Genomic DNA, 23,019 nt, shown 5'->3' with positions numbered 1-23,019 from the left:
GAGCAGAGGCCCCAGTTGGCCACCAACTAGGTCTTATGACAAGGTTGGCCACCCTTGGTTTACTTACGACAGTGCAGTTTACACTTATTGCAGTGTCAACACTCTCAACAGTTCCATGTCTGGAGTAATCCATATGGTCACACCATAACCCTGGACAAGGCTATGTAATACTCTGGATAAGTTTCCATAACTTGAAATATAGGATTTATGGTTGTTTTCACTGTATTTCTGTGACTCTTTTTTTTTTTTTTAATTCTTAACTTGATATTTAGAGAAAGGGAGGAGAGAAACATCAACATGAGAGCAAAATAGAGACTGGTTGCCTCCTGCACACTCCCATTAGGGATCGAGCCTGTAACCCAGGTATGACCGGGAATCAAATTAGCAACCATTTGGTGCACAGGACAGCCCAACCAAGCCATAACTGGGCTATTTATGTGATTTCTATTTCAGAGTTTTAAAATTGAACTTCTAAAGTAGCCCAATTATGGAAATAAAGATCATTTGACCTCCCTCCCTTTTAGTAAGTTAATGTATAGTCTTTACTTCAAACAATTTAGACCCAGCCTAACTATAAGAGCATCTATATAAATAAACATTGATTCAACTGACATAAAAGTAATGAATATCTCAGGAACTGGAAGAAATGAATCACAAGCTGGAATCAGTACAAGTTTCTTGTTAACCCTCACCCAAGAATATGTTTTCCACTGATTTTTAGAAAGAGTGGAAGGGAGGGGGAGACAGAGAGAAACATTGATAAGAAAGAGACACAAATTGGTTGCCTCTGGCACACACTAAACCAGGGCTGGGCATTGAGCCTGCAACTGAGGTACCTGCCCTTGACTGGAATCAAACCTAAGCACACCGCTGCTCTAACCACTGAAAAAAGCCAGCTAGGGCAGTGCACATTTCTTACATGGTATTCTGCTTAATTCATCTCCGTCCAGTTTGGATATAATACATCAATTATGCCAAGCCCTAGATATTCCCCATCATGAAATCTGTTGGTATGAAACACCACACCCAAAAAACCATTTTCACCTGAGCCTAGATCTCCTATCCTAAGTAGAAACAGGCCAGGAGAGATGTCTGGACACAAGCTATGAAATTCCTGCATCAGGATAGAACTTGAAGTCCTGAAACATAGGCATGTTAACCATGTGAGGCAGCAAAGGAAAGAAAATGGGTGTAAAATGACAGAGTGTGACAACCCAATGTTCTATCACCCACCCTCTCATATCTTAGGCAAATAAAAAAAACTGATTTTGATGTAAATACATTTATTGATACCCATTTTATATAGTTCAATGAAATAATCTATAAATATAAAAGCACTTTTCTCTTGGATATCACCATGGTCCATGTAAATACTCAGCAGTCAGTCATCTGCAGGAAGCACTCCAAGTTGCACTGTTAGGTTTACAGACCTGAATATACACATTTCATTCAACAGTGGCACTTATGTACTCAAGTGGTCCAGTGGCTTTGGAATAAATGACTACTGGGCATGTGATGTAAATGTATGTGTAAGTTTAAATCAACAAAAAGGGTATCAACCAACAACAAAAAGAAAAATGATGAATTAATATGCTAAGCGAAGGAAGTACCACAGGTGACACTTGGTGTCAGAATACTGAAGACGAAGAGTGTTAAACAACACATGTGCTCTCCAACTCCCAGGGGACCAGTGCCTCAGGGTCATTCATGGTCAGCAAAACAGCAGTACTTAAAGAATTTAGACAGCACAGAACAAAAGGTATGTAGCTCCTGGTATCGAGTTTAAAGAAAAATGAGTTAAATATTTCAATGACATAATGAGTTCCTCCCCTCTTAGGAGATTGTGGGGAAAACAATTTTTTAAAAATTCCCTTTGTTACACTGATCATGATCGTTTATCATATGTAGGAGAAAGGAATCCAGATATCTGGTACCCCAAACACTGCTGCAAACATTTTCTTCTGTTTTAAAATGTTTCCTCAGTGCTTCCACTGCTGAGCCTTGCCCTTGATCTGATGCAACATAAAGTGTTCTCATTTCTTCAGTAACAAATACAGGAATGTCCTTTGCTGCAGTCAGACCACAAGTCTTCTGAGCTAGCAGGCAAATGCATTTAAAAGGTCTTAGGTATGCAATGTCCAAAATTGAAATCTGAGAGGCAGTGTTAGAACGTAAGCAAGGCAGCATTTTTAGAGACTACTCAACTGAAAGCCTAAGTGGAGCACATAAAAACTCAGTTCTATTATTTTCAACTGGTAATGGTGGCAACATTCCATGGAAAGGATGGGTAAGCGGTGCTATCTCCAGGTCCGAAATATCCCAAGTACTCAAAGTAGGACCCCAAAGAAGAGAAACACACACTTGACTTCTGCGGTCTCTAGAATTCTTTTTTTGTCACTTTTGAAAAAGAAGAAATAGTAGATTCGGCTGTAGACCACTGGTTGAAGGGGTTTCCATCCAAATGAGAAACTCTACCCCTCGTCTCTAGTGGGACAGGCACCAGATTCCCACAAGTGGCAACTCCCATGTCCTGCTGCACGTGGCATCTGACCCTGGAGTGAAGAGTAAGCTGGCACAGAGCCCGACCACTAGAATTCAGGCTAGATGGCATTTCGAGGCGTGCCATTGTGTGCCAATGCTTTCAGGCTGGGGACACTGGTCTGGTGACCACAGCCCCTGTGAGAAGTCACGCCCACCTCAAAAACCTCATGAATAGCTTTTCGGAAACAATGGAAATTGTAGTCTATTAAACCTGCAACAAGGAGAAAAAAGATGATTAGGCCTCCTGAATGTCAACTGTGAAATTATCTACTATGAAACATTTGATGACAGAAAAAAAAAAAATTGATGTTTATCAAAAAAACATAGGTCCAGCTGAGGAATTTCCTACACTGAAAATAAATAAAGCATATGCCCAAATTGTTAACACTGGTTACCTTTGGGGCCTGGGAATAAACAGGTTAAAAAAAAAGGAGTTAGGAAGGTAAATTTACAATAAAATACTTTTTAATTACTGAACTTTTCCTTTTACTCATCATGGGGACAGCTAATGAAGACTGAGGGGTTCTTTTGGAAGAGAAAGGGGGTTCTTTTGGAAGAGAAAGTAAATAAAGAGCTAGAATAATCATTGGCAAACTGTTCAGTAGAGCCCTGGGGTTTGGGAGGTACAGAAGCCCCCCCAGTAGAGCCTCAGGCAGCCTGTACCTCAGGCAAGGCAGCTCCTTCTTCATGTTTCATGAACTGGCTTACAAATAAGATTTTGATCAACCAAGCAGTTCTATTTTATGACAGAAATGGCTAGCTGCCCACTAAATATCCATTTTCCTTCTTTCACCTCAGAAACAGAACCCCAATTTTGCACATGCATACACTGGTGCTCAGCTGAAACATTGCACTCCGCAGACCTCCCTGCGGTTATGTATGGCCACATGAACAATTCTGGCCCCTGGGATAAGGAGAAATGTGTGGGACTTCCGTGAAGTCTCCTTTAAAAAAGGAAGAGGCTGTATTCTTTCCTCACCCCTGTTCCTCCTTAATGACTGGGATTTGGATAGAATGGCCAGAGTTCCTGGAGCCATTCCAAACCATGAAGTGACCTTGAGAACAGAAGCCAGCGCTAAGAAGGCAGAGCAGAAAGAAAAGAAATGATGCCCTCAGGGACACTGGGACAGAAAGATGACACACAACAAACAAATCAGAACAATCTGGTGTCACAGTGAGTACCAAGGTGAAAGAAGTCCGAAGGAGGGAAAGTAAAGTGCAGGGCAAAAGCAGCCAATGAGACTTCAGAGATGAAGCAGCACTTTGGGGAAACCGGTCAGATTTCATCAGGCAGGAAAGAGGAGCAACAGCAGGAAAGACAGCAACAGGAAACTGGCAATCAGAACACAGCACAGGTGAAAGATGGAAAGAAACTAGTCTGACTGGAGAAACAGAATTCTTGGTAGAAAGTACTGAGAATTAAGTCTAAATAAGTAGGTTAGAGCCAAATTAAGAAGATCCTTCAGATGCAGAAAAAATATAAAAGTTTTGATAAGTTCAACTACATTAAAATTTACTTCTATGCAAATGGTAAAATAAACAATTGTGAAATTAACAGTTGTGAAATGTTGAACACTGGCCTGAAATCATGATTAATTTGTTTACATGTATTAACAGTGTTACTGTTACGTTTGAAAAGAAAACTACCTCTTAAGAGATATCTGCTGAAATCTATAAAAAGTGATTTGATGTCAGGTGTTTGCTTCAAAATAATCTAGTAGAGAAAGAAGTATAGAGATGAAATAAGATTGGCTTTAATTTTGAAACTGTTGAATCTGGGTGAAAGATTAAAAAGGGATCATTACATGATTTTCTCTACTTTTTTAAGTATGTTTGACAGTTTTCATAAAAAAAAAAAAAAGAGTAAAAAAACATTTCATTGGGAAAAGGACATACAGAAAAAAAGAGTGACCCTATGTGATGATTACTGAAGCAGGGAGATACGGGTACATGAAGAGTCATTGTTCTGGTCTACTTTTGTGTATATCTGAAAATTTCCATAACCAAGAGTTTTTAAAAAAATTAAACAGAATGGAGAAAAATAAAGAAATCCTAAGAAGTACAAAAAAGATCAGTATAAAAAAACAAAGGAATGAAAAGAGGTAAATCACCAAAGAAACCTGATCAAGCATAAAGGTAATTAATTGCTTGCCCTAACTAGTAAAAGAAGTAAAAATTAGAGCCCAATGAGATGTTATCTCACACCTACCAGACTGATAGTGACTACACAGTCTAACAACATCAAGTATTACCAAGGACATAAAGTGACAAGAACTACCACATAATGCTAACAGGGGTGAAAATGGTAAGACCACTTTGGAGGGCAATGTCTTATAAAGATGATGTTCTGGCCCGGCCATCATGGCTCAGTGGCTGAGTGATCCAGTAGGTCATGGTTGGATGCTCGATCCCTGCTGGGGCGAGCAGGAGGCAGCCGATCAATGATGTTTCTCTCTCATTATTGATGTTTCTCTCTCTATATCCTTCTCCCTTCCTCTAAAATCAATATTTTTTAAAAATGAATGAACTAGATAGAGCTGTATGTTATCAATATGGATAAATCTCAAAAACAATTTTGCAGAAACACTATTTACATTTTTAGATCATTTATACTCTTACTGTTTATAGATGTGAAGTAAACGAATAAATCCTGCATGGGAAAAATAAAACACTACAAGTGTAAAGGAGGGGTTTTCAATTGAGAAATAACACAGAAGACACAGAGAGCCTACATGCATTTGGCATGTGTTACTTTCTAAGCTCAAAGAAATACAAACATTTATATTGTATCCAAAAAGTTACACATATCTGAAATAATTCATTAATATTAACATTAATGAAAGAATAGTAATCATTTCATATTAATTAACTTTAAAATCTCAGGTAGAAGAGCAGGGACTTGTTGCAGTGAATAATAGAGAGCTATTATAGATCCCTAAGTAATTTTCTGAATTCTAGTCTTCCTTTGGAATAAATGATGATACAAACAAAGCCTTCTATATATATCCAGAAGTGGGCAAAGGTAGGTTTATAGTTATTCATATAAAAATAATACATCTAATAAATAATAATACAAGAATACAATTCCTTCTCCCTTCCTCTCTGAAATAAAAAATAATAATACAAGAACAAACTCGTGTGTACTCACAACTGTAAACCTACTTTTGCCCACCCCTGTACATATTGAATGCATAATCTCAAGTATGAGGTTGATGCAGCACCATAAGCCTAGAGGGATAAAGTCTTATGAGAGTAAAAAGAAAAAGAAAACCGCCCTAGCAAGTTTGGCTCAGTGTATAGCATGTCAGCCTGTGGACTAAAAGGAAGGGTTTGATTCTTGTCAAGGACACCTGTCCAGATTTTGGGTTTGAACCCCAGAGAGGAGTGGGGGGAGGGGAAGGCATGAAGGAGGCAGCCTATTAATAATTTTCTCTCCCTCTCCCTTCCTCTCTGAAATCAATAAAAATATATTAATAATAATAATAATAAAAAGAAAATCCAAGAAACAAATAAGGTTTGGTGAAAATCTAATGTAAGCCATACAGGAAAAGACTGGAAAAAAGGAGAACAATGAATGCCCTCTTATCTGCAAGAGCCCCTTCAGCATCACCACCACACAAGATAGCTAAGCTTGGACACCAAAAAAAATATCAAAACTAATCACAAAAGTAGGGTTCTAGGAAGGCCATGAAACAAAGGGGAAAGTGTTCAACAGCTTTTGACACCTGGGTAAGATAATAACCAAATATTTAAATGTAGGTGTCTTACTAACAGCAGCTCCAAACATGGGACAGGGACGTGGGCCCGTATCAGAGCTGCAGATGTGAATTTTCCTACCAACACATAGGGAAGATTAATGAAGCCATGGCTTGGATGAGCTGACCTGGAGAATAAGAGAAGCAGAAAGACTTGACTCTGAGGAACACTCATAACCAAGGAAAAGAAAAACAGAGGAGAGAGAATACAAGATGGCTGTACAGGTAAACAGCTAGTCGCAGCCACACACAACAATTTCAATAAAATACAACTAAAATATAAAGTGGACATTACCCAGAACTACAGGAAAGTCGACTGACTGGAAATTCTACAACGAGAAGCAAGGAGAAAACCAAAAGGAAGAACGGAGGAGCTGGAAAAGCCTAAGGTACGGAGACACATGGCGCGCGGAGAGGATGGAGCTGGAGGGGGGGGGGGGGGGGGGCGGCGGCTGAGTGCCTGGCTGGCGTTCCCTAGCGGGAAGGAGATAAAAGCTCCTACTCTGCTGGGCCCCAGTTCCGACTACTCTGAACCCCAGTTCTAGGTCAGACCCAGGCTCATCCATAGGGAGCTGGGCTGTAAGGGGGAACCCCGGGGGAGCGGCGAAAGGAGGTCCCAGAGGCGAGCACATTGCACGCAGAGAAGGGACGGCCGGCTGTGCCGCAGGATTGCCCTGGCAGGAAGGAGACAGGGGCTCCAGACTGCTCTGAACGCCACCTCCAACTCCACTTCCAACTGAACTGAACCCCAGTTCTGGGCTCATTGGGGGAGAGCCTAGACTGTTTGGTAGCAGGCAAAAATCGAGGGCACCTTTCTCTCAGAGGTGCTTGCAAGAATACTGAAGGACCCTGGGGATTACTGAGACTCAGGAACCGCATAGGTTGGGGCTGACAGAAGCCAGGGCTGTAGGCTCCACCCTGAAACCCCTCCCCATCAGGGAAGCTGTGAAAATGCCGAGACAACGAAATAGATCACAAATGAAAGAAATGGAGGACAAAAAGCAACTGGATATAGAGTTCAAATCTATGCTTATAAGGTTTTTCAAGGATTTCCTAGAAAAGGTCAATAAGACCTATGAGGATATGAAAAGGGATCAACTAGAATTATTAAGGAATCAACAAGAAATGATAAGGGATCAACAAGAAATAAAGAATACATTGTCTGAAATAAAAAATATTATACAGAGTCCTAAAAACAGAATGGAAGATCGCAAGAATCAAGTCAAAGATTTGGAAAATAAAGAGCCAGAAGACACTCCTCCGCAGAAGCAAGAAGGCAAGAGAATCCAGAAAATTGAAGATAATGTAAGAAACCTCTGAGACAACTTCAATCGAACCAACATCAGAATTATGGGGGTCCCAGAAGATGAGAGAGAACAAGATATCGAAAACATACTGAAAGAAATAATGACAGAAAACTTCCCCCACCTGGTGAAAGAATTAGACTTACAAGTCCAGGAAGCACACAGAACTCCAAACAAAAGGAATCCAAAGAGGACCACACCAAGACAAATCACAATTAAAATTCCAAGAGCAAAAGACAAAGAGAGAATATTAAAAGCAGCAAAAGCAAAGCTGGTAGTTACCTATAAAGGAGCACCTATACGATTGTCAGCTGATTTCTCAACAGAAACCATGCAGGCCAGACGGGAATGGCAAGAAATATTCAAGGTGATGAATAGTAAGAACCTACAGCCAAAGATAATCTACCCAGCAAAGCTATCACTCAGAATCGAAGGCCAGATAAAGAGCTTCACTAATAAAAAAAAAAGCTAAAGGAGTTCATCACCACCAAACCAGAATTATATGAATTGCTGAAGGGGGTTCTTTCGGAAGAGAAAGTAAATAAAGATAAAAATTATGAACAACAAATACGTAACTATCAACAAGTGAATCTAAAAACCAAGGAAATTAAAAAAAAAAATCTGATGAACAATATTAACTGTTGAATATAATAGAATCAGAAGTATGGAAGGGAAGTGAACTGACGATTCTTGGGGAAAAGGGGAGAGGGGGATGTGGGAAGAGACTGAACATAAACTGTGCACCTATGGATGAGGACAATGGGGGGGTGGGGAAAGGGCAGAGCAGGGGTCCTCAAACTTTTTAAAGTGGGGGCCAGATCACGGTCCCTCAGAGAGCTGGAGGGCCGGACTATATGAACTACTAATTCCTACTGTAACACCTCGGCTGCGCTCACTGCCCAAAAAACCTGGCGGGCCGGATGAGACTCCTCTGCGGGCCGCATGTGGCCCGCGGGCCGCAGTTTGAAGACCCCTGGGGCAGAGGGTCGGATGGGAACCTGGTGGAGGAGAGCAATGGAGGGGGGGTGGGGGGGAACATTTGTAATAATATGAACAATAAATATTTATTTAAAAAAAAAAAAAAGAAAAGAAAAACAGAGGAAACAGGAGAGGTCCTCAGAGAAACAAATACATAAAACAGCCCATAGGGTTCAGCCTTAGGAAAGCAGAGAGAGAAGAAAGCTTCAAGTAAGGCTGGAGAGGCTTCAGAAGGCTGAAGAAGCTGCAGATGAGAAAAGGCAACTGGCAGCAAGGAGGTAACCTGGTACCTGGCTCAGGAAGAAGCCGAATGGCAGGCAGCTGGGTAAAGAAAAGATCTGAAGTAAGAGACTGGAATAAAAATCTTGGTTTAATATAGATCAAACGGAAGGAGTAAGTCTGACCATATATGGAAGAGAAGGGAAAAAAGTAGTTTGAGCTTTTAATCATCTAACAGTGATTTTCAACCTTTTTCATCTCATGGCACATAAACTAGTTACTAAAATTCTGCAGCACACCAAAAAATATGTTTTTCCCCTATCTGAAAATATATATAGGTATAATTATGATTCATTCACACAAGACAGCTACTGTTGGCGGTTGTCATTTTTTTATTTGACAATCTAAGGGAAAGAGGTCAGTGCCCTAAGTAGTCAGTACTGCATGTTTTAAAAATTCTTGCGGCACACCAGTTAAAAATCACAGGTCTAACACTGCAGTATTACTTTCTCATTTTCAAGAATCTAAGAAATTATAACAAGAGAACTTCACATAAAAACAGCATCTTAAAAATGTCATTACCTTTTCGTTCAAAACTTTCTTCCCTAAGAATGCAAACCAGTGCCAAAAATTTAGTCACTTCCTTTAAATAAAGGACAGTTGTATTATTCAGCTTGATAATTGCCATAGATTCTTTGTCATAAGCACTTCCACTACCATCTTCCTTTAACCTGTTTTAAAATAAAGTATTATTTATTACAGGGTTCCAAACGAAGTATTTTGTCACATTTCATTTGCACAATGTTTCTTTCCACCCAGTTTCCCAAATGTGTTTTGAGAAAGAACACTGGCTTAAATATATTGCACAGAAGTTCTTGTTTAAGTGTATAGGGCTCCCAGACCTTGATGCAGCATCCCATGCGTTCACACCTTCATCTTGTTTACCTAAAATGCATGGAATACAGCAGTTTAGGTGAATTTTCCCTCATGCTAATCTGTACTGACAGGACCAAAATATGAAAACTGCCATTAGTGAAGAAAGAATAAGGGAAAAAAAACTAAAATAGTCTATCAAAGATAATGAGGAATCCTGATGCCTATAAAGTGAGTCTTACAGGTTCTGAAAGCTTTCATTTATTAAACTAGAATTGACATTCTAGAATTGTTATATGAAGTCCCCCTTCAAAAAATGTAAATTAATAGTCAAGAAAGCAAATAAAACTATAAAAAAAGCACATCAAAGTGTAAAGTGCATGCATTGCCAAAACCGGTTTGGCTCAGTAGATAGAGCCTCAGCCTGTGGAACTCAAGAGTCCCAGGTTCGAATCCGGTCAAGGGCATGTACCTTGGTTGCGGGCACATCCCTAGTAGCAGGTGTGCAGGAGGCAGCTGATCGATGTTTCTAACTCTCTCTCTCCCTTCCTGTCTGTAAAAAATCAATAAAATATATATTTTTTAAAAGTGCATGCATAGAATGTGCTAATAATAATGAGATAAAAATTTGGGTTATAAAGTTTAGATTTGTTTTAAAGAAAAAATAAATGTTCTCTTTTTTTTTTTTTTACTGATTTTTAGAAAGGAAGAGAGCGGGAGAGGGGGAAAGAGAAACATCAATGTGATAGCAAAACATTAATCTGCTATCTCCTGCATGCCCCATACCAGGGAATAAATCCACAACCGGGCCTGTGCCCTGACCAAGAATCAAACTGGCAAACTTTTGGTGCACAGGGCAATACCCAATCAACTGAGACACATCATCAATTTTTTAAAATTAGAAATGGAAATATAAAACTTTACTGAATAATATAAATAGAAATCTCATTTCATTATGGAAAGAATCAAAACAAAGGAGAGCATGTAATCACAAAAGTGAAAAATAGAAATGGAAGACAAGAATAGACAAGCACAGGTGAGACAAATGCATTCCAACTTCCTTAAGGACCCCTCATTCCACAAAGCCTAAGGTTAAATTAGGAGCAGTACTCATTCTGTTTCTCAAAATGTTTTAAATAAATTAATCTGGGGTGTGTTTTTTTATCTAGCTAAGTGCCCTAAATGAGAAGACGCAGAGCAAAACCCCTCAAATAATGGCAGGAGAAAGTCTGGCCCTAGTCACACTTTTCCAACCATTCTTGTTCATTCTCTCTGAAGAAAACCCAGCAGCCACCTACAGAGAAATCATGCTCCAAGCTGCAGCACTGTGGTCAGAACGAGTCCACTTCAGGCAGTACTTGCTGGGGGCCTCAGAAATTAATCCCCCTGACAAATCAAACTAGTTTTCCACCGGAGATCTTAAAGAAATATGTACATAACTTACCCATATATACAAGACACATCAATTACAACATCAATCATGTCACAGCAAAGTTCATAAGATTGCATATCCACAGGAGAACTGTCTGTTGCAATGTAGATTTTGCTGACAACATCAAAGAGAAAAGCTTTTTCAATACCTGAATTCTTGGAAAAACAAAATGGAGGAAGTGTTCAGTTTTTTTTTTTTTAAGAATTACAGTTTGCAACTTATCAAAGATCTTGAATTATTGATGAACTCCAAGGACATTTTAATGACACAACCCAATTCCAAAATAACCAAATAGTACTGGGGAAAGTGGCACTTCTGTAATCCAAAGAATAAAAGTGAACTTATTTCTCTGCTGCCTTACTGACCTTATTGCATCAGTCAGTCAAGTTTGTTTGTTCTCTCTCCTTTCCACTTGAATTATTTTCTAAGACATCATAAATAAAATTAACACCAAAAATCAAGCCATGCTACATTTTCAATAACCCTTTCTTGTTGCAATAATCAGTCTCTGATCTGAATGACCCTGCCACCAGAAAGGCTTTACATGACCATTAGCAAAATAATAAAATATTAGTTATATCAGATGTCAACATCTACCATAACCCAAAAACCCAGAAGAACTCAAGATCACTATACATTGAGCCCTTCAAAGTAATGTTTAGAAAATATAACGAAAAATACTAAGTTTATTGGAGGGATATCCTTTTTTTATTTACTAAATTGATTGGGGTGACATTAGTCAACATGAAAATATAGGTTTCATGCGTGATGTCTATGTTACAAGATCTGTATATTGCAGCATGTGCCCACCACCCAAAGTCAAATCTTCTCCTGTCACCTCATATTAAGATCCCCTTCTGTTTCCACCCCCTTTAAACTGAGTCCTCAAAATACATGAATGTAAAATGATACTAAGATTAGCAAGAAAACGAAAAGATCAATTTTTCAATGCGACCTCCATTAAAGCAGAGAAATAAACTAAGCCAAATTCCAAAAACCCAGTCTTTCCCAGTTACCTGTTTCAGGAAACAGACATCATGAAGGTATTTTTTAATTTAAAAAGCATGAGGAAATTTTTCATCAATTCATTTTAAGATAAAAAGGGTAAGTTCTAAGGAAAGAATTCAGAAAATAACAAGCCAGTTTTAATGTTTTTATTTATCTGTTAAGTGTGTCATTAGTCTTTCAACTTGATTCAAGCCATTTTTTGGAGAATTTGATAATACAAATATGTTCAATGAAAATGAAATCAAAACTATAGTGAATTAAATAGCTCACTTACGGATATAAAAATATTTAATAGGTTTTCCAAGGTCGGCAGTTGTGGAATGAGTTTCTGTACCACCTTACTAAAGGCTTCAAATATTGAATGGTCATAGATACTAGTCAAATAAAAGCTGAAAAACAATACAGTTTGATTAATTTGAAAAATCTCAAGTTTGGTAACAATGATCATAATACACAAAAGCTTAAGTTACTTAACATTTTATTTCAGTAAATTCAATTAAAAGCTCTTTATCTTGTCCCCCATTCCCATCGTTCAAGATGACAAATGCAGTGTCCCTACATGCATCCATCCCTTTTATTGCATTTACACAAAAGGCATTTGAGGTACTACCCGGGAAAGCATTTTAAGATGCAGAAACTTGAATATTCACCTAAGCCCTTGCAATTTGATCCAAAAAGCTTAGTTTCTTAAGCTCATAATTTACAAAAGTCAAGAGAAAACCTAGAGGAGATAGGTGACATTTAGCAAATCCTACATAATAAAAGCCTAGGTGACGTCGCAAGACATCATCACAAAATGTCCGTCACAAGATGGCCGCCACAAGATGGTCACCACAAGATGCCAGCAGGGGAGGTCAGTTGTAGGTGATCAGGCCAGCAAGGGAGGGCAGTTGGGGACAAGCATGGCAGTAGGGGAGGGCAGTTGTGGGCCATCAGGCCGGCAGGGGAGGGCAGTTAGGGGTGACCAGGTCAGCAGAGGAGGGAAGTTGGGAGCGACCAGGCCTGCAGGGAAGGGCAGTTGGGGGCAATCAGGCCTGCTGAGGAGGGCAGTTGGGGGGTTAGATCAGGTCAGCAGGGGAGGACAGTTGGGGGCCATCAGGCCAGCAGGGGAGGGCAGTTGGGGGTGATAGGGCTGGCAGGGGAGCAGTTAGGCATCAATCAGGCAGGCAAGGGAGCAGTTAGGGGCAATCAGGTTGGCAGGCAGGAAGGTGAGCGGTTAGGAGCCAGCAGTCCCAAATGGTGAGGGATGTCCTGTGGGATCGGGCCTAAACGAGCAGTCGGACATCCCCCAAGGGACCCCATTGGAGAGGTTGCAGGCCAGGCTGAGGGACACCCTCCCTTGCACGAATTTCATGCACCACGCTTCTAGTAAGTATATACTTTACCAAAATGTCACCTCCTTAGAAAGTTCTTTCCTGATCCCCCTACCATTGCTTTCCCTAATTTTTCTTCAAGGCACTGACAAGAACTTAAAATTACACTTTACATTTATTTATCAGTGCTTTTGAGCTGTCTAATTCATCAGAATGTAAGCTTCATAAGTACAGAGATTTTGTCAGTCTTCTTTGTAGCTGCAAGCCCACTGCCCTAAACAGTGCTCATGGATAGCTGAATAAATAAATGGATACATCTGGTGCTTAGAATGTAAGTAAGTAACGTATGAGGACGATAGCAACTGGGGCCTCAGAGAGAATGGAAGCCTAAAAGGATGTCCGGTGGAGAAGCAGCATCTACAAATTTAGTGAAACATGTATTTGAGAGTGAGAGAGAGACGCCTTTAACAATTTAAACAGTGTGGACAAGCCCACCTGCTTCTTCACTCAGTGAGTATAATCTTCATTTAGAGTTGTATCCATGACACATTTATAAGTGCATACTGCAAAGCCAGAAACACAGAACTGTGTGTATTATACTTTACAGGTAACTTGAAGATAATTTCAAGGAGCTGACCTAAGAGCTTAACAAGATGGGGCTCTACACTTGATGTGAGAGCAATGGAATAGGTGAGGCCAAGATGACCCCGCACAAAGCACTGAAGACACAGGAATATTATAGTGTTTCCTTTAGTCAAAAAAGATTAGCAATGTGAGAAGGTCCTGCAGGGGAAGTGAAGCTTGGAGGTGGGCAGGGACAGGGAGAACAGGGCATTTTAGGAAGCCAAGTTTCTGGAAACCAGAAATCAAATGGTGCCTCATCCACAGGCCTGTAAGTAATTATTAAAAGCTTGATGCAGAATTGTGAGGTTAACAAGGCCCCTAGAGCCCTATAAAGCACTGGGGAAGGGACAGTATGTACCACTGGGATGGGATGCCCTGTAAAGGGACACAGCCATGTGTAGAGCAATGGTCGGCAAACTCATTAAGTCAACAGAGCCAAATATCAACAGTAATCAATGGCAATCTCTTTCGAGAGCCGAAAACCAACTTCTGTGCATGGGCCACAGAAGTTTCAATCGCCCACACATGGTATTTTGTGGAAGAGCCACACTCAAGGGGCCAAAGAGCCGCATGTGGCTCATGAGCCGCAGTTTGCCGACCACAGTGTAGAGGATTAGGATTCCTATGGGCATTGGGGAACACAAAACAATCATGGCTTAACACCCACTATTAATAGTGGATTCCCAAAAAATGATTGGGGAGACTGTCACTTTCTCTTACAAATATCATTGATTTTTTAAATACAGACATTATTTATAAATATTTAAAAATTTTAATCTGGAGCACAATGAGACTTTTCTGTAAGATTTCCTAGAAGAAGTGAAAGACCCTGGAGTCTGAGGCCCTAGTGAGTATTTCAGGGTGGGGGTGGCTGGAGCCCATAAGGAAGTCACTTGGTAACAGACCAAGGATAAGGAAATAGCGACACTTGAATCGCTCCCCTGCTTCCCGTTTAAGTTGTTTGTAGCAGCAGCTGCTTATATCATCGAGGGGACATTTTCTTGGGAACTTTTTATTACTCATTTCTACCTATAGCACAATGTTAATAATTTCTTAATGGCCTTTAATTATGAATCAGTAGTTCTTCAAACTTAATTACAGCCCTAAGCAGATTTATAGGATAAACCCACCTAATCCCAACTTTAGAGTTTCATAAAAACATACAGCATTTTAAAAAATATGAACAAGATACATTCGAGTCCACACTTGAATGTATAAAAGGCTCTTCTACTAAGAAAAATACTGTAAAAACTCAAGCTACAGAGATCTACAGCAAATGTGACAGAGAGTCCATGAACTAAGGTAAGAAGGGGGGGGAAAGAGAGATGAAACCAAGAGAAGGGAGTCCCAAAACAGTTTTATGCCACGAGGAAAAAGCCTGACTCCAGTCTCTTGGGATGAATCTATAAAAGAAAGACTTCACATGACTTCAACCTCCAGGAAAATGAAAAATAAAAGGGGGGGGGGGGGGGGGAGTAACTTCTCAATAACTCAGGATCCCAAAACTGCTTGAATTCAACAAAGAAAAGATCAAAAATTATAGAATTGGGGAGGATGTACTGGTAACAGAAAGCTTTGTGTCTGTAATGACAGAGATGGGAATACACGGACACATTTTTCAGGGCTCCCATACCAAACACACATGTTGTTACCTAAGGTGGAGTTTTTCTAGCCCAGCATCTGCAAGGTCATCATTGGCCCTCTGATGAATGTCCCTCTGCGTTTCTATTTTGTGATCATCAGACAGACCATCAACTTTGTGAATAAAAACCTCAAAATTCATGTCGGGATTAACTTTGTAGGCTTTAGAAACAGTAATGTGAAGTCTTGTTAAAGCCTCCATGTAGTCATCCTGTAAGTCAGAAAAAAATATTTTTAAAAGAAATCTTATAAAAGTCAAGTAATGAGTTAAGAAAGCCTCAAAACACCTCTTTCCCCAACCACAGAAAATATATTATCCTAACTATTCAGACCCAAAACTTTGACCACTCAATAGATCTGTAATCTAAGATTAAAAAAATTCAATTACCAAGTAAATGTTGTCATTTATTGATGATATAAGGAAAGAAAAAAGGAAATGGGCATTTCTTCTCAATAAACTTTTTTAAAGTAATCCCAGCTCTACCAATTATTAGATGTATGACCTTTAAGCAGGATGCTTAAAGACCGTGATCTCAGTTTACTCATCTATAAAGCTGGAACCACAGCACATTCCTCAGAGTATGTAAAAGATAAATCAGGAGTGCGAAAGCACCCATTCCAGAGCCCGTCACTCAGAAAGCACTCCTAACTAATGCATTCCTATAAAAAGCAAGCTTCTTAAGGGTAGACATGTCCCATTTTCTAAGGGCCCACCACTTGCTAGCCCCTTAATAAATGCTTGTTACACTAAGCTCAATTTGGACAATTAAGGAAACTACTCACTTTAATATTTACTCAGTTCCCATATCCTTACATTATGGGCACTGATGAGATCTTTTCAGTGAATGACATCGTTATTGCAATAGTTAACGAAGTACCGCAATATCTACTATTAACAAATAAAAGTGGAAAACTGCTCATGAACTAGAACTCAGGGATATAAACCACATCTCCTAATCATCTGCTACTCTGGACTCTCACAACGCTACACTGGCTCCCAAAACGCCTTCACAGTGTCGTCTCTTGTACTGCTAGGGCAGTGGTCGGCAAACTCATTAGTCGACAGCCAAATATCAACAGTACAACGATTGAAATTTCTTTTGAGAGCCAAAGTTTTTACACTTAAACTTCTTCTAATGCCACTTCTTCAAAATAGATTTGCCCAGGCCGTGGTATTTTGTGGAAGAGCCACACTCAACGGGCCAAAGAGCCACATGTGGCTTGAGAGCGCAGTTTGCCAACCAAGGTTAGGGAATCTACTAGCAAAAAAAAAGCTGCAAGAAGCACATAACAAAGAAGATAAATAGTTTTGCCTTGTTTCTACATCTTTTGCCACCAGAGAAGAGAAATAAACAATTATTCCCAACTACCTGCGCATCAATGACATATATCAATGCTCCTGTTCCCCTGAAGATCATCTCGTAGTCAAAAGTTGGGTCAAAAAAGTCCATTTGCCCAGGAAAATCCCATATTTGGAAATTCACAAAGGAACTATTAGAAATGTCATCTTTATAAATCTTGTTGGTACTTTCCAAAAAGAGGGTCTCGTTGGGTGACATTTTATGAAACACCACCTGTTAAAAGAAAGACAATTTTATGACTATTCAACTTTGTATCAAAAATTTTTTAAAATCTACCCTGAATTAACATAATTTAAAGAACCGGATCCCCACTTATTGGAATGCCTACATTAGGCTCTAAGAAAATCAGAAATGGAAAACGACAGAACCCTGCCCTCACTGAGTCTGCAGTCTTGTGGAAGAAATAAAACGAAGACAGTAATTATACCAAGTAGAAAGTAATATGTGGGGGATACAGAATAACTGACTGACAGGGAAAACCCATGAGAGAAGAAATGGTAAAAACAATTGTTAAGAATCACAATAATTGCAATCCGTACAACTCTAACACAAAACTAATTTGCCTCTCACTGTTTCTAAAGAGAAAAAATGGACAGTCACTCCCAAGATTTAGTCAGTAATATGTGTTAATAAGAAAAGGATTAAGATTAGTTTGCTAAATACCTACCATAAATGCACCCAGACTTTGCTGTGGAGGTGAAAAAAGCAAGCAAATCCAGTAAATTGGGAAGATGACTACTTTTCAAAAACAAATGTCTGCAAATTATCACAGGAAGGTTTATTTTGGATAGACCTTTGCAACCCAGTGGAAAGGGCAAAAGAGCAGGTTATCTGGCCACTTATGACCGGGTCACCGTGCCTCTCCATACTTCCCTTAGGAAAAAGTGCACAGCCCTCCATTCGGTCCTGACGGATCCTAAGTGGAAGCAAATGCACTTGGCAACGGTCTGCAAATATCCTTAACCACGCAGTCAGGGGTAATCCCACCAGCAATCACACGCGCCAAGCCACAAGTACTAAACTAAGTGGAATCACAGCCCCCACTGTTACAGAAAGATATCCTTCGTATTTTTGGTCACGAGAGCAAAACAATGGCCGTGACTCAATCGCAACCCTTTCTGGCGCTGCTGCTCCCCGGGGCTCACCTGGGAAGCCCTGCAAACGCGGGTCACCTGGAGCGAGTGGAACACACAAAAGCGGGGCAGGGGAGGGAGTCCGCGAAGTTCTCCAAGTAGGAACTGGGGAGGAGGTCAGTTTGGGGAAAGGCGCAGGGGATGGTGCCCGTCCCAGGCGGTGGTGCCACGGGCACCTGCCTCCTGCCAGCCAGCTTCGCCCGCGGGGACCCCCTCGGCCTCGGCGGACCTGGGCGTGGGCTCGCAGGTCGGGGTCCCCGCGCGGGCCGCGCCTGGGGCTCCGCTGCTCAGAGGAAATGAATGTGCGGTGGGACAGCCCTGCGGCCAGCCGGGCCGCCGCCCTCTTCGGGGGGCCTCTCCCCCGCGGCGGCGGCGGCCACCCGAGCCCCCGCGGAGGGGCGGAGGGACGCGGCGCGGCCCCACTCACCTTCTGGATGGAGGACTTGCCGCTGCGCCGGAGCCCCATGAGCAAGATCCTCGGCTTGGAGCTGTCAGCGCCCCCCGGGCCACAGCCTCCGCCGGCCCCCGCCCCAACCCCGCCGCCCGCAACGGCCGCCTCCTCTTCCTCCTCCTCCACGCCGTAGCCGAAGTCCTTCGGGAACGAGTCCGCCGCGCCGTAGCTGCCGGCAAGGGGAGCCTCTTCCGCCCCGTATTGCAGGGACATGGTGCTAGACCGCCGACGCCCGCGCCCTGACAGGCCAGGCCAGGCCAGGCCGAGCCAGGCCGCCGCCTCCCCAGTGCGCCGCCGCCGCCGCCGCCCCCGGCAGCCGCCACCGCCGTGCGGCCCGCCCCCCATCCCGGCTCTGATTGGCTCTGCTCTGAGGCCGGCCGCTCATTGGCTGCACAAGCTGCCACTCGGGAGCAGCAGGGTAGGTGGTGCCCATCACGTGCCCGGAATCACCTGACTCGGAACCGAGGAGGGGGGAGGAGGAGTCACGAGGAGGGTGGCCCCGCCGGCCGGCCGAGCCTTCTGCTCTTCTCCGCCCCAGCCCGCACCTCGTCCTGCCCAGCCACGCACATTGTTTCTCACCGCTCTCCTGACTTCCTCGGAGCTCCAAAAGGCCATCGCAACGAGAGATGCTCTTTGGGCATTTGGGAGAATTGATGGTCCCTCCGGTACAATTGTACTCGCCCAAACCAACATTGATGTCTGCGAAGTCCTGGGACACAAAACTGGAACCGACCCTGACCCTGCCTGCTTCCCTCCAGTTGTTGTTCGAAGATTAATAGCGTAAGTAGTCTCGGTACGAGATACGAATGGGAAGGTCAAAGATATAGACTATAATGCTCGGGAGTTGAGAGGGTGCGAAAGTCTACAAGAAGCTGTGGTCTGAGCTAGTCGTTGGATGGATGGATTGGTTGGGAAATGCAAAGGTATGGAGGAGACATTCAGATTGAGGGCAAACCTCAAACAAGGCAGTCCTGAGTGTGTAGTCCAGTATACTAGTTCATTCTAGCAGAGAGGACATCTTTCTTCAGCAAATCACTGACAGAGGATACTGCTGCCACATCAAACTCAACACGACTCAATTTCCCCTCCTTCCCACCTAGTCAAAATCTACTCCAGTAAATCCATTCCCCTAGAGAACAATGCATCCCCCCAGAGACCAAAGAATACACAATGAAAGCAAATCAAGATAAATGCTATCACCAAATGTTTCGAGAAAGCTGGAGGAATTTTCACACTTGACAGTCAGGTTTTGGAATTGACAGTTGAGAAAAGAGGATTTTCCTCTTAAAGTGGGGATGGTGGTGGTGGTACTGGTCTTCCAAGTTATAAAGGGAAAGCATGTTCATGTAGGTCTGGGACTTGGTTATGTCTGAATCTAGAAGTTACAGGTAGGACACATCTTTAGAGATCTAGTCCAACTTCTCACCTAAAGAGGGTCCACTATACAGCATCTGATGGACATACAGCATACACTTAAATAGTTTCAAAAAAGAGTTCACTATCTCAAAACGGAGCCATTTCCACTTTGGTAAAACTTTAAAATTCTCTTTTTCAGCCAAAAAAATCATACTCCCTGAGCTTGTAATTGAACTCGGGAGTAGTCTTCTCTTTCATGACTGCCCTAGATTGCAGTCTTTGTTATCCACTAAATCTTTTCTCAGCTCCACACTAAACATATACTATGTTTCTTCAACCATTCCTTCAGTGATGCCCAGTAGAGCATCCTATGACAGAACTGTTCTAATCTGTACTGGTCAATATAGTAGCCAATGTGGATTGAGCAATTGAAATGTTGCTAGTGTGACTAAGGAACTGAATTTTGAAATTTAAATACCAAAAGTGGCTATGGTTACTATATTAGACAGTACAGCCTTGTATTTTCAAATGCCTTCTCTCTATTGGTCACTCTCCTTTATATGCATTTGAGCTTTTCAACATCCATCAAATGTCTGGCACCTACAATGCAATACCACCAATACAGCCTTCAGAATGATTGTTTAGCACCTAGAGAGTATTTCTATTAATGCTTTCCAGAATGGATTTTTAAAAAATATTTATAGCCCGCCCTGACTGGTTTGGCTCCATGGATAGAGCAACGGCCTGCAGGCTGAGTGGTCCCAGGTTCGGTTTCAGTCAAGGCATGTGCCTTGGTTGCGGGCATATCCCCAGTGGGAGGTGTGCGGGAGGCAGCTGATGGATGTTTCTCTCTCATCGATGTTTTTACCTCTTTATCCCTCTCCCTTCCTCTCTGTAAAAAAATCAATAAAATATATTTTAAAATTTTTTTAATAAAATATTTATAAAAGCCCAGCCAATGCCCTAAGTGGTTTGGCTCAGTGGAAAGAGCATCGGCCTGTGGACTGAGGGATCCCAGGTTTGATTTCTGTCAAGGGCACAGGCCAGGGTGTGGGCTCCATTCCCAGTAGGGGGCGTGCAGGAGGCATCCAATCAATGATTCTCTCATCATGGATGTTCCTCTCTCTCTCTCCCCCCCCACCTCTCCCTTCCTCTCTGAAATCAATAAATATATATATATATATATATATATATATATATATATATATATATATATATATATGTTTTTTTTTGTTTTGTTTTTTTTAAAGCCCTGCCACCATGGCTCAGTGGTTGAGTGTCTGCCTATGAACCATGAGGGCATGGTTCAATTCCTGGTCAGGGTTGCAAGCTCCATCCCCAGTGTGGGGTGTGCAAGGAGGCAGCCAATCAATGATTCTCTCATCATTGATGCATTTCTCTCTTTCAACAATAAAAATATATATTTTTTAAATATATTCATAAAGTACAAGAGTTCCCCACTGATAATCACTAATACTAGTAAATTGTCAGCAATGCTAGTGCCTCGGACTTTTATAACTGCATTTTTTAACCTAAATATTAGACTTGCTGAGCTTTCTGGTTTAGTCACAAAAGTTTGGGTATTCCAAGTTGCTAAGCATTAAGCATTTTCAAGCTTGCTTCAATATAAGTCTACCAATCAGCCCTTCCAACTTTGTGACACTTCAGATTTTGCATTACTACAATCTGACCTGTATGTAGTCCTTTATCATTTGCAAGGTACTTTTCATCCATTATAGTTGATCCTTACAACAATCTTGTGAGGTAAGCAAAATATGAAATCTACATTGTATAGGGAAGTTAGCTGACAAATAGCAGGAACTGAATGGATTAGGGTGCTTTTTCTATTCTATTGAGTCCCTTCTTGTATACTCTCTTCATCCAAATCCTTGATAGAAATGTTGATGAGGACCTCCAGAGGCCAGGCTGGCTCTGACTTCTTCAATAGCACTGACTGGTACAGCAATTTAGCAGGTCAGTTCCACCAAAAAGTGTGATTATCCAACCCAGATTGGCATTCTGTCCAAAAGGATGGTACAAGACACAACCACCAGACTTACATAGGTATTAATACTAGTCCCAAGAGAAAAAAGCAAATGAGGGTTAGCTGCCAGAAAAAAAATTCTACCTTTCTGTATCCACAAGGGGACTATCATACCAACGGCTTAAAGAAGCCAAGTCTCCCTCTCTTCTCCCCCTGGGGCCATGTTTTATTATGATGAAGATTCTTAGCACATCCTAGACCATATTGTAATTGCTTATATACATGTCTTACAACTAATTTCAAGTATAACACCCAGCACTCAGCCCTCTGCTGTCCATGTAGAAGGCACTCAGATTGGTAGGAGATAAGCCAATTTAAGTGAATGTTCTTTCAACGGTATCTGACATGCCCCTCCCCATCCAAAAACAAAATTTATGATTAGAAGAGACACATTCCTACCAACATGACTGAATAAAATTCCCTTTCAATTGGCCTAATCAGTTTCTCCCAGGTACTGAGACTTTTGCTAGTTAAGCCAGCTTTCAGTGTATTGTTTCATTTTCTGTGTGTTTTGACAAAAAAAAAATCTAGGTTCTCTAACAATCAGGATAAGATATATGAAATATGACTACTTCTTAATAACATCAATCAACCAGTAAGGAAAATAAATGATCAAGAAAACAGAGGCCCTGGCTGGGTAGCTCATCACTGAGCCATCCCAATACACCAAGATTGTAGGTTCGATCCCTGGTTAGGGCACATATAAGTGAGTGTATAAATAAGTGGAACAACAAATCTATGTTCTCTCTCCCTTTTTCCTCTCTCCTTCCCCTTTCTCTAAAATCAGGTTTGTGTTGTGTGTGTTTTTTAATGTATTCTTTTATTGATTTCAGAGAGGAAGGAAGAGGGGGAGAAAGATAGAAACATCCATGATGAGAGATAATCATGGATTGGCTGCCTCCTGGAAGTCCCCCACTGGGGATCGAGCCCACAGCCCCAGCATCAAGCCCACACCCAGGTATGTGCCCTTGGCCAGAATCAAACGT

General features: G+C 41.5%; 1 protein-coding gene and 1 long non-coding RNA gene across 2 annotated transcripts in view; one reads left to right on the top strand and one right to left on the bottom strand.

The window, feature by feature from the left end:
• Window positions 1-1,266: 1,266 nt before the first annotated feature.
• On the bottom strand, window positions 1,267-18,945 carry RRAGC (Ras related GTP binding C). Its single transcript, XM_084873288.1, has 7 exons — window positions 18,610-18,945; window positions 17,059-17,262; window positions 15,700-15,899; window positions 12,385-12,499; window positions 11,115-11,257; window positions 9,380-9,528; window positions 1,267-2,752 (listed from the first exon to the last, which is right to left on the bottom strand). Exons 1-7 carry the CDS (start codon window positions 18,844-18,846, stop codon window positions 2,601-2,603), a joined length of 1,200 nt encoding a protein of 399 aa, XP_084729414.1. The 5' UTR covers window positions 18,847-18,945; the 3' UTR covers window positions 1,267-2,600.
• LOC311617101 overlaps window positions 18,929-23,019 on the top strand; it is a 54,973-nt gene continuing 50,882 nt past the window's right edge. Inside the window, exon 1 of the long non-coding RNA XR_014794053.1 lies at window positions 18,929-19,413. This is a non-coding gene — a long non-coding RNA (uncharacterized lncRNA). The remainder of the gene's footprint in view (window positions 19,414-23,019) is intronic.

The sequence above is a fragment of the Pipistrellus hanaki genome, assembly GCF_964339955.1.
Source record: "Pipistrellus hanaki genome assembly, chromosome: 2".
Taxonomy (NCBI): domain Eukaryota; kingdom Metazoa; phylum Chordata; class Mammalia; order Chiroptera; family Vespertilionidae; genus Pipistrellus; species Pipistrellus hanaki.
Note: the sequence above shows the minus strand (reverse complement) of the source record. Positions and strands in the feature narration are given on the sequence as shown.